General features: G+C 49.6%; 1 protein-coding gene across 7 annotated transcripts in view; it reads right to left on the bottom strand.

Annotated features, from left to right (window-relative positions):
• Cacna1b (calcium voltage-gated channel subunit alpha1 B) overlaps positions 1-12,281 on the bottom strand; it is a 204,944-nt gene that overhangs the window by 69,662 nt on the left and 123,001 nt on the right. For all 7 annotated transcript variants that reach the window (XM_023700324.1, XM_004640341.2, XM_023700322.1 and 4 more), the window contains exons 21-26: positions 8,914-9,040; positions 6,740-6,869; positions 6,374-6,433; positions 5,053-5,159; positions 2,644-2,740; positions 1,308-1,468 (exon numbers count right to left, since the gene is read on the bottom strand). In XM_023700324.1, coding sequence (XP_023556092.1) covers positions 1,308-1,468; positions 2,644-2,740; positions 5,053-5,159; positions 6,374-6,433; positions 6,740-6,869; positions 8,914-9,040 — 682 coding nt within the window. The remainder of the gene's footprint in view (positions 1-1,307; positions 1,469-2,643; positions 2,741-5,052; positions 5,160-6,373; positions 6,434-6,739; positions 6,870-8,913; positions 9,041-12,281) is intronic.

Genomic DNA, 12,281 nt, shown 5'->3' on the forward strand with positions numbered 1-12,281 from the left:
TTTTTTTTTTTGTAGAACAGAGGATTGAACTCAGGTCCTTGCACTTGCCAGGGAAGCGCTTATTCTATTGAGCCATCTTCCCAGCTCCACCCTTCTTTGTTTGAAAAGCTTATAAATACAGGCTTCCAAGAGACTTGGTCTAAAAGACAAGAAAATCTCAATTTCTGTGAGAGGGCTTTGTGACCCTGATGGGGCCCTGAAATCATGCCATTTGTCTTATTCATTCAAGTGTTCACAGTCCACTCTTTTGGGAAATCACAGGCCTGATCAGCCTGCAATAATAAGGGAACATTATTAATCCAATAAAAAGGGGCTGTGCTAAAATCTTGCTCTTTAAAAATAAATCACTGTTCTTTACATTGTGCTTTTTAAAGACCCCACTGAAAAAATAGAAAGCAGCCCACAAAGAAAGAAAAGACATTTATAATCCTCAGTTCATGTGAAGATCCTTACCCAAGACATGACAGAATTCCTACAAATCAACCTGTAGAGACAAACAATCTATGTAGGAAACCTGGCAAATACTTGAAATGTACAGGAAAGAACTCCCATCTGTGCTAGGCAGGCATCGCTTCCCTCAGGTGTTTGGCAGCATCAGCAGAGCGGGACACAGACACAGCCCAGGATCCCTCCTAGACTGACAGCCCAGGTGTCCACACATGTCCCTCTGACTGATTCCCATGTGGAATGCTCACAGGAGCATCGCATGGACAGTCCCACATGGGTATTACCCACATGTCTACCCATGACAGAATAATCTGTGTAACATCTCCATCACCAGAGACAACAGAGATGTTTTCTGTGGAGGTAGAAAAGAAGTACTTGATTGGCCTTGGGTAGGGTGCTCATTCGGCCATATCTTCCCCAAGACGTGTCTCCATGCTGTCTTGAGGATAGGGAGGGTCCAGGAAGATCTGAGGCATCCCATAGACAATGAAAGCATCCCCAGCTGTCATGGGGTCAATCTTCCTGACCCTGTTGCCCAGGCTAGATTTCTAACTAGGGTTTAGCTAAACATAACTCTGGGTCAGAATACCTTGCTGGCTATAGTGAGATCTTTGGATGTCTGCAGGCAAAGCAGAAGGTGTCCCTCAGAACAGAGTTGACCATGTGGAGGAAGACATGCTGGGGACCCAGGTGAGGCCTGGGACACCTCTTCCTTACCAGCATTATGCAAGCAGGCCCCACTATGTGTCCCCACTTTGCAAAGGAGTTTCCTAAGCCATGTGACCAGTCCCACCTGGTTTGAGAAGAACACTAGGAGTTCCATCCTAGTGCTGAGTGGCCCCCACCCTGCCTCAGTTTACCTGCAGTCCCTCTCCAGCTCCTTAGATTCATCAGTGCAGTAGAAAAACTTCCCTTTGAAGAGCTGTACTGCAATGACGGCAAATATGAACATGAAGAGCATATAAACAATCAGGATGTTCAAGACATTCTTCAGAGAGTTTACCACACAGTCAAACACAGCCTGTGGGCAGGAAAGCAGAGTAGTGTGAGGAGGGGCAGCTAGCTCTCCTGGTAGGCTACAGAGATGTAGTGCACTCTCTTACTGTCCTTGCCCTGCTCCTGCCCTTCAGCAGTAGGGATGGCCAGACTGAAGACAAAGCAGAAGGGCTGTGGCCCAGAGACGGGCCATCAGAATAGACTCTGGGCATGCTCTGGGGCCCCACGCCAACTCTGGCCTGTGACCACCACCCACCTGATTTCTCTTAGCTTCTCCCCATGCAGTACTGCCCCCTGGTTCTGCAGACCAACATTTCCGCAGGTGCTGGCTAGAGGGCCCCTGCCCCTTCCCCTGCTAAGCCAGACATGACTTGGCCAGGCTTGGAGGCTCTGATATCTTCTCAGATAGCCTCCCTCCTAACCCTCCAGTGTAAGTTCTAAGAAAACTATTTTCTTGTACAGTGATACCTTGGTTGTCAATGATTTAATACACTACCCTAAGCACCCTAAGCTGTATGGATGAAAGTGGTGTTTAGACCAAGGCACCAGCACTTTGTGTCCACAGTGAGACACAGCACATAACTCACTCGTGGCCCATCCAGGATTTTTCAAGCCGGATTTTTGGTTCAACTACCAAGCAAAGTTATGAACACCAAGCAGATTTTTCCCAAAGTTCGAGCTTGCAGCCATCCAATAACCAAGGTACCACTGCAGTTCCTACTTGACCCAGTGTCTCTAAGGACTGAGTGCCCAGATGTTATAACAGCACACGACATAAAGCTCCAGAGGACTGAAAGTGTTAAAAGATAGCATCAGCTCAGTAAGTATTAAGATTGAGTTTATACTCTTCCTTCACCCAGAACCTCAGCTGTGCCCACCCTCTAGGGCCCAGCCCTGGAGCTGCTTTCTAGAGCCCCCGTCAGCAACTTCCTCCCTGCATCTCACGCCCCCGCAGTCCCTCTCTTGGCCTGCAGCATTGAAAAAAACATGAGGCCTCCCTCATGGGAGTTATGGGAGACTGCTAAGAACAAGCTCTCCTTGAGGGGTGCAGGGCTCAGTAACCCCGCACTCCTCGCACAGATAGGTGATTTAAGAAGACACATGTAAACACACACAGAGGCATGCTTATGCTCACACGGGCTCACACACAGGCATGCACCTCACACAGCACACCCCTCCAGCACCAATCCAGGCTCCTACCTTGAGCTTAGGAAGCCGCTTGATGGTCTTCAGGGGTCTCAGGACACGCAGGACTCTCAGGGACTTGATGGTGTTGATGTCTTTCCCTTTGGATCCTCTAGAAGGGAGAAGCTCAGATGCGGACAGGCAAGAGGTAAAGGTATGCCTGGCCCCTGGCAGCCCAGGGTATGGTCCACAACGCCTTGTGGATTTTTGCATCTGGCTCCACAGTACAGTACCAAGCTCAGGTTCCTGTTTGTGGCTGCCTGCGCTGGGCTTCATGTGAGGACAAGGGCCTAGGGAAGAGCCAGCTCAGCAGGTGTGGTGCACAGAGGCAGCTGAGTGGGTGGGAATGACCCATTCCCTCAGACCACAGCAGCTACTTCTACCTCCCTGTAGCTCCCTGATACCTGGCCCAATGCAACTTCCAGCAACAAAGAGTACTGAGGGGCCTGGCATTTGGCTGGTGCCCAGAGGTCGAGGTCTGTGAGCAAACCCTGCGTGGCTGGGACGTGCTGGAGGTACCAGAGGAAGAGTGCTCCCCTACTTCTTAGGGACAGGCTTATCTGGCCCCAGCTCTGAAGTCCACATGCCTGTTCTCAGGAGACCACCCTCCTCCAGATGATGTGAAATTGACCCAAAGGAAGAAGGGTCAATGGAGAAGAGTAAGGAGAAAAGACACATAGACACAGGGCTAACACAGAGGCATTCAGAAGAACATTTCAGGCACTAGAAGCAGGCTCAAAGGCCAGAATTAGAGGACCCAGATTAGGGGCCCTCACAACAACCAGAGCAGACCCAGGTAGCTGTCTCTGCCTCTTGGGGACCCAGGTCTGCTGTGTGGGAAGCTCCCCACTGAGGAAGCCCTGCTCACCCCCACCGTGAGCACTCAGGACTGGGCAGCACCCTACACACAGGCCCCGCCTGGGCTGCTGAGGCCTGTCCTCTGAACACCCAGCCTGGCCTGCACAGAGTGGTGTCCCTGCTCTAGCAACTGCCCAGGCGCCAGCACAGCCGAGACTAGACAGTATCTGGCCTCTGCGCTGAGTGGGACAAAGTGCCCACTCCAGGCCTTTCTCCCAGGAAAAGTGGAGCTCGCCCCACTCCTCCCTCAGCCCTCTCTTGCAAACCAGATCACGCTGCCCCTGAGACACCAGGCTCAGACACTGCCATCACCCAGCACCATCCAAGTCCATTAAGCCTCGGAGGAGACACAAGGAGTCACAGGGACTGGTGTGGAGGAGGAGGAAAGAAAGCTTCCGCACTTCCAGAGACAAGCTGCACGGGAAGGCACCTAGGGTGGCCAAGGTCTTGCACTACGGCCACAGCAGCTGCTCCTACCCAGACCCCTCCTTGTCCTACGGGCCAATGTCTCGCCCTCCAGTGTGCGCTCAGGACACCCACCTCCATGGAAACCTCACCAGGCCAAACTCCCCAGCCTGCCCAACCCCCGCCCAGCCCCATAGGCGTAGCGGGAGTGACACTTGGGGATGGCCCCGGCAGCATGCAGCCCAGGGGGTGGAGGTGGATGAGTACAATGTGATGGGATGGCAGAGGCCATGGTGTGCTGTGGGGGTGGGGGCAGTGGGGTGGGGAAGGCATTACCCCATGAAGCTCCTACCGAGAGTCCAGCAACAGGAAGACAAAAAGAACAGAGTCAGTGTTGTGGGAGGGCAGAGTGGGAACAGAGAAGATAAAGACCCTTCCTTCAGTATCTACCGGGTCCTCCTAGTCTCCCAATCTCACTCATAACTTCCACTACATCTCCCCACCCCAGGCCAGCTGGGCGCCCTCCACGCAGGGAGCCCATTCCAGTGCAAGCCACTGCCAGGCTAAGCACCTCAGGATCACAGGGCACTGTCTCACCCTAAGAGGGGAAAACGTCCACCAGCTATGGCAGGGATGGGAAACTTCAGCTAGGTACTTAGCTTCCAATGGTAAACTTGTTCTGAAGGGCCCCAAAAGACAAAAGACAGGGCTGGAGAGATGGCTCAGTGGTCTAAAGCACCTACTTGAAACAAGCTTGGCAAAGCACAGGGACCGCGGTTCGATCCCCAGCACCACATGCCAGCCAGCCCCGCCCCCTGGTGGGCTGAGCTGGCCACACACACAATAAATAAAAATGTAATAAATAAAAATATTAAAAAAAAAAAACCACTTCTAAAAAAAAAAAAAAAAAAAAAGACAAAAGACAAAAAGCCAGAGCCTATACACCAACCTAGTCCCAGACCCTGGCTGAGCTGAGGACAGGCAGGCAGGGTTCGATCCTGATAACCTCCCACAGCCCAGCCCAGGAAAGTAGGGAGGAATCACATAGGCAGCTACAGAGCACCCAGTAAAGCTGACAGGGGTCTGTTTCTCCTCATCATCCAGCCCCACCATGGTTCTGGGGCTGTACCCACAAGGTCTGGAGCAAGTGTGGTTACTTACGAGAAGGCAAAGGCCACAAGGGCCCCGCTGACCACAATGAAGTCCAGAATGTTCCACAAGTCCCGGAAGTAGGCTCCAGGGTGGAGCAGCAGTCCCAAATCAATCATCTGCAGGGGAGAAACACACTGTGGAGTACATTCTATCCCAGGAGGAAGCAAAGCCAGCCCAGCCACAGAACATACTGCACATCTGAGGCAACAGACACCTCTGGAGCCCCTCCCCATGCCTGACAAGCCACACCCTCTAGCAGCCTCAGTGGGGCCTCTGGCACAAACAGCTGTCCCAACAGTCTTCAAAGTCTTCCTGCATTCTCAGCCTCCCTGAGCCCTATCTGCCCTTCCATCACTGAACAGCGGGGACACACTGGACTCTTACTCTACCCAGACCCCAGAGGATCAGCTCAGGCCAATGGGAACAACTGGCTGGAATTTCACAGATACCTTACTCACGTCCTGCCTCTTCTAGTCCTGGTACCATGTTTTGTTTTGTTTTTTTCCTCTCCCCACCCCCTTTCTGATACTGTGACTGAAACCTGGGCCTTTGCACTGAGCTACATCCCTAGCCCATTCTTATTTTTTACTTTGAAATGGAGTTTCAACAAGTCACTAAATTGTCCATGCTGGCTGGAACTTGAGATTTCCTGCTTTGGTCTCCCAGAGGGCTGAGATTAAAAGAATATACCACCATGGTGAGCTTACTGTACATTTTTTTGCAAGTGCCTCAGCTGTCCCATGTGTGGAATGGGAATCACCCTTCAGAAAACTTTACCATATGTGAAACAGCAGGGAAATATGTTCATATACCTCTTCTGTTCCACACATAAAATCAATCCTGACTATACCTGTGCAGGGACCTCACACCCTTAAGCTAGCACACAGGAGAGCCCCCCACTAGATGTGGATAGGTGTCACTCTGTGAGGGAAAAATGAAGGCTACAGTGGCATGGTAGACTCAAAAGTATCCCCAAACACACCAACGACTGCAATTTGGTCTGTGGCCTGCACTCCCACAGCCCTCCAGGCCACCTCAAGCTCCTAGGTCGCCTTGTCCTCTTGTTGATATCATGTGGCCCCTTTCTCTGGGGGCACCATAGAACCTGGAGAGTTAGAGAGTCCACACATGCCCATGACCCATTTGTTCAGGGGCCAAGTAGCAAGTAAGATCAGGTCCCGCTGCGAATGCCCCAAAGGACAGCACACAGCCAGAGACCCTTCAGTAACTCAGGGTACATCAGGACGCAGAGCAGACCCACAGCATCACTGAGCACAGTCCCATCTGTGCACCTCCAACATACTCCATGGTCCAAGGGAACATGGCCCACCTTTATCACCATCTCAAAAGTGAAGACGCCTGTGAAGATGTAATCCATGTACTTCAGAGCCTGGAACCAAAAGGAGGGTTACTCTCCACAGCTGGGCCAGAGTAGAGCCAGGACCATTCCAGGGCTCCAGCTTTCCCCTAGACCTCTGAGCAGATGACCGTCTGCCATCTGGGGGCACACTAACACAGGTGTCCCTTGGGGACTAGGCCCCCTCCAATCACAGCCCTGACTCTGACCTACACCCCTAGAAGGAGGACACAGGCAGGGAGGAGGGATGTTGGGTAAGGAGACAGGACCCCCCTTGGCACCATGCCAGCCCTGCAGCCCTGGGAAAATGCCCCGTGGATGGCCCTTGAAGCAACTCACGTTGTTTCTGGATGAGTCTGTCCGCACAGGGTCCTCCGCAGCCAAGGCAATGCTGCTCAGGGCAATGACCACAAGGATGACCATCTCAAAGTACCGCATGGTGACAATGTAATGGCAGAAGCGACGAAGCCTGTAAGGACAATACAGCATTGCCACTGGGCCCATGAGGAGGAATGCATGCCACCCTCTCCTAGAGAAAGGATTGTCACTATGCACAAGAGAGGGTATGTCAAGTGCCCCTGAGGTCAGTGGACAGCAGCCTGGTGACTAGTAGTGACAGGTTCTTGAGGGTCAGCAAATGACAGCTTTTAGGTTACCCTTCTGTGAATGAGGAAGGATAACTGTAGCCATCCATTTACCTACTGTTTGCAGCCCCAGGTGACACCATTCCCCATACGGCTCCATACAGAGTAGGTGTGCTGCAGGAGAAGGAGGGCTGGCTCAGAGAGACGGAATGTGAGCGTCAACCCTTGCAGAAGGCAGGCCGCTCTAACCCTCAGAACGGTGGCCAGCACCTGCGCTGGGCGGGTACACTGCCACACACTCCCCTTCTGCTCAGGCACCTGGTGTCTCTCACTGGCTTGTTAACACTCTGGGCATCTGCTGGACACTGGCACAGTCATGCCAGGACAGGCAAGTGCCTGACCTCAGAAAGCTCCACACCAGTAGACGGAACACCAGTGAGCAGTGTCGAAATACACGGGAAGTTCTAAAATGCTGACAAATGCTGCCACATGGCAATAGACAGTGGCCAGGTCAGCAAAGCAAGTCTCTAAATGGTGGGCAAGAAGCAGCAGCCATGGACCAGCAGAAGGGTTGTCCATCTCTCCTGCCACAGGTGCTGCCTGCTGCCAGCTCCTCCTACTTCTGCTCCTCACCTCCACATCAGCCTCTCTACAAGGACTACTCAGGTCAAACTGGGCCAGTCTCTTCTTTGACCTCCTACTGAGTGTGCTCTTCTCCCTCGGTCAGTGGGCTGCCACCATGCATTCCTCCCATGTTCCTCCATGACAACCACAGTCCTGCAAAGTGCACCCAGTAGCTGTTCTTCTCTGGCTTTCCAGCTCAGCTGTATTAGCTACTTGGAACTCTGCTTCTACTTAGCACTGTTCTCTACGGAACACTTGCTCCTCCTTTGTGCTGTCCTTACCTGTTTACCCTCTGTCTCCCCAGCACACTAAGTCTGTTACTTAGTAACAGCCCTTATTTCACCCAACCCCCTAGCACAGCAGGGTTAGCAGCCAATAAATGTGAGTGGATGGGCACAAGAAGAGAGGGAGCAGGAAGGGAGGTGAGAGGGGAGGGCAGACCCACAAGGGTCCCTCTAACACTGTTGTGCCCTGATCTCTCCTCTGCCCTCCTCGCTGGGTGGTATCTGTGGGCCTTACCTTTCTGCTCCCCCTCCCCAGAGTGCTCTCCAGCCCTCCCTCAAGGCTTGGCTGTACCACATTTCTGACCTCTGTCTCACTTTAGCTCCCAACAGCCCACATATCCACTTCCACTTCCTGTTTCTTCCTGGCACTCATCACTGACATTTTATGTGTCCTGAATTGTCTTTTTTTTTTTTCAAAATTTTACTGATAAACAGATAGCAATGAGACAGTTTCAAATCAAATCGCTGAATTGTCTTGATCATTGTCTTTCCCGTGGAGCTCAGACTCCCACAGCTTGGCAAGGACAGGTACTCTTGCCTCTCTTGGTCCTCACTGTAGACTACCGGCACCTAGAATGCTGTTTGTACATAAAGGTGAGTTGGATTCATGAAATCGCTGGGGTGATGAGTGGATGACAAACTGTGATAAACACAGGAAGGGACCCGCAATCAACAAGCGAACATGCAATACGCACACATGTACACAAGGGCAACAGTGTGATGGAGAGGTGGCTGGGGGAAGGCGCTATGTGCCTTGTATGTGATGGAGCTGTGGAGGGGCACAGGCTCTGCAAGTGTGCAGCTCTGATCCAGCTCCACCACAGACAACACCCTGGTCTTGTGTCCTCCTCCTTAGGAGGAGGTGATGGGGAGTGCCTGCCAGATGGTCAGAGCTCAGCGGACACTGTGCAGAGTCAACTGTGCAGGCTGCATATCCCATGTATATTGGCTATGATGTTCATGTGGGTCCAGCAAGAAGATGACAGGGTGAACAGAAGCGAGGGTGGGTGTGGAGACTCACAGGTTAGTGGGGCTGAGACAGAACATGGAGCTGTATGGGACAATGGGCCGGGGGCCACTCCTTAGCACATCATCAGCTTCCACTTCCTTCTTCCCCTCCTCATGGCTTTCCAGGTCCACGTTACCACCTACAAGGACACAGGGCCTCCAAGTTAGCGGTATAGTACCTATAAAGCCCATATAAGTGCTACATGCAAGTGAAGCAGACCACCCAGGGAAGAGTATGTGGCTAAAACACAGTTTCTCCTGGAAAAACACAACTAAGGCAACCAGAATGGAGACAGAGAGCCACCTGTAACAGACCCTTCCAGGCACTTCCTCACCTCCCACACTGGTTGGTACAACCTGGAACAGCACCCTCAGTGTAGATGCCATGCCACCACGAGTGGTGAGCACGTCAGAGCCTGAGGAGTCTTTCTCTGCACCTGCTAGCCCTGGCCCAGCCAGAAGGCAGAGCAAGAGCTGACTGGGGCCCACAGAACCACAGGTGCTCTTCAGCCCTCTGTCTAATCTGACTGGCCCAGGGGCCCTCATGCATGACCCAGGGAGGCCTCTGAGCCCCTGCCTGCCACCCTCACCCCTGGCACTGGGTTTCCATTCTTTACTACCCCTCCTGGGTCTCCTGCGTCTCTCATCCCTGTACTCACTACTTTGCACCCAAAGCCAAATTTTCTGGGTTAAAATGGCTGTGAGCTTTGTTCCTTTTTAGGTAAATTGTGTAAAATCCCCTTATGTCTTCATTTTTAACTACACTAATGCATATTTCAGTTCTCATGGGTGACAGAGTTCTTGATGCCCTATATCATTTTTACTTCTTTAAAGAAGATAAAAGCAAGGAGATGCTAAGTAACAAAAGTCACACAGCCTACATCTTGGCCCTAGCTTTTCAAGGTCAGTGAAGGCTTAGGACATAGAAGAACCTATACTGTAACATCATGTAACTCAGTTGTATCCCAAATTTTCTGATCAAGGAGATTATGGGGGCCACAGAGGAAAGCTATTGATGATGTAGAATGTGCCTAAGGAGAGTCACATGGAGAGAAAACATTCTCTCAGGCTTTCACAGAGAGCAAATTGGTCAAGCAATGGCCATGACTCATCCACATGGCTGACACTGACAAAGGATCTACAAACTGTGGTACAGGGTTTCAGGATAAATCCTGAAGGAATTTGACTGACCTTGTCAGATACAAAAGTTACATTTCTTGTTATATAGGTCTTGTTTTATCTTGCTCTTAACCATTCAGCAGGAAAGTATAAAAAGAAAATCTATATTAATATGCTGAGCTATAAAAGGCTCAAGTCAACAACTTCTGACATTGCTAGTCCTATGGAAAACCCACTACTGTTATGGACTACTGGACTATATGGGAATATTTTGCTGAATTCACACACCTACAATATTTAAATGACAATGGAATACCCTTCTCTGACAAAACTAAACAAAAAAAGAGGATACAAATGAACAACTGTTTTGTATCTGTATATTCAAAATAGGATAGATATACAGTTACTTTCTCTTAATTCAATGAATAGAAAGATTTGTTCTAATAGTGTTTGCAGACAGGATATCATGTCTGCATCTTGTACAATGAATAACCACTAAGACAACAATATGCCATGTATTGATTATTGAAACTGTCCTACTAATTGGTTTTGAAACTATCTCATTGCTATTTGTTTCTCAATAAAATTATTTTAAAAGATAAAATAAAAAAAAGTAAGTGACAAAAGGTTAAATATCACATGGTACCTCTAAGGGAAGAGATCCAAACTACAACATAAACAATTTAAAGAACATTATAGAGGGCTGACGAGATAGCTCAACAGACTAAGTGCCTGCTTAGGCAAGCGCAGGGACCAGGCTTCAATCTCTGGCACCACATGCTATGCTGGCTCCACTCTCCAATACGCTGAGGCAGCCAGACACTGGACATGGTGGTGCACACCTGTAATTCCAGGGCTGAGGACGCTGAAAACCGGAGGATCACTATGAGTCTGAGCTGTGTAGTGAGACCCTATATCAAATACATTTAAAAAAAAAAAGAAAGAAAGAAAGAAAGACAAGAACATTATAAAGACTACCTTAAGAAGCAAGGAGACATGGAGGGGTCCTGTATTTTTTAAAATATTTATTTATTTATTTATTTATTTATTTATTTATTTATTACAGGGATCTTGCTATGTAGTTGAGACTCAGTGATCCTCCTGTCTCAGCCTCCCCAGTGCTGGGATTACAGGTGTGCACCACCACACCTGGTTTTGGGGCCAGCACAGCATGCCTTGGGTTCTGGAGCTGGCATGGCACGCAGTACCAGGGATCAAACTTGGGTCTTTGTGCTTGCCAGGCAGGCGCTTAGACCACTGAGCTATCTCCCAAGCCCAAAACTAAAATTGAAAGAGTAACACAAACGAAGGTGCTTATACCCAGAGCCTACTGTGAAGACCAAGTCTCCAGGCCCCTCCCCTGCCTGTGGTCGCTCTGGACCCCTGCAGAGAACAGCCAGGCTGGGGAAGCCTGAGCTGAAGGCTAGAAGAGCTATAGCCACAGTGCAAACACAATCTGCCTACAAGCACTCTGACAGCAATCTTTTTTGAAACAAGTACAGTACTATCAAATCTCTGTGCTGAAAATGTAAATTATATAATCTCTGAGAAAGTTACAGGCAAAACTGTTCTGAAACCTAAAGAATTCTATTCATAAAACATTACTGAAGGAAATCAAGTATATACACAAAAATCAGTAGTGACAAAGTCTTTGTCATAAGCTCCCTCTCCCCCTTTACTGGGGATTCAAATTGTGGATTTTGCACTGAGCTACACCCCTCAGCCTTTTAAAAACTTTCTTTTTTTGAAACAGGGTTTCACTAAGTTGCCCAGACTGGGCTCAAACATGTAATATTCCTGCTTCAAACTCAAAGAACACTGAGATTAAAGGAGTGTGCCCCCACATCCAAGCTTATAATAAATTATATTGTTAAAAACTAAAAACATGCAATTGCAGATCAACTAAGAAAAATATTCAGTACTTATATGAAGCAGTAGAATGGGTAGCAAAAACACCACAGAGAGTTTAAAGGACATAACAAGAGATGACTGACACGGCAGTTAGCAGAGGAAGAACACGGTCCCATGTAGATGAGCCCACAGTGAGAAGCCACACCAAGCTGTAGCATAAGGGCCCATACTGGCTTATTGAAAGCAAACTGAATCTTTTTTGCTAAACTTTTAAGATTAAAGAAAACCTTTTCTACAAAAAAGTAAGAAATATTTACTATTTTATGGGGCTGGTGAGATGGCTCAGTGGTCTAGAGCACCTACTTAGAACAAGCTTAGCAAAGTACAGGGACCGCGGTTCAATCCCCCAGC

Source organism: Octodon degus, unplaced genomic scaffold (genome assembly GCF_000260255.1).
Source record: "Octodon degus isolate 3935 unplaced genomic scaffold, OctDeg1.0 scaffold00123, whole genome shotgun sequence".
Classification (NCBI taxonomy): domain Eukaryota; kingdom Metazoa; phylum Chordata; class Mammalia; order Rodentia; family Octodontidae; genus Octodon; species Octodon degus.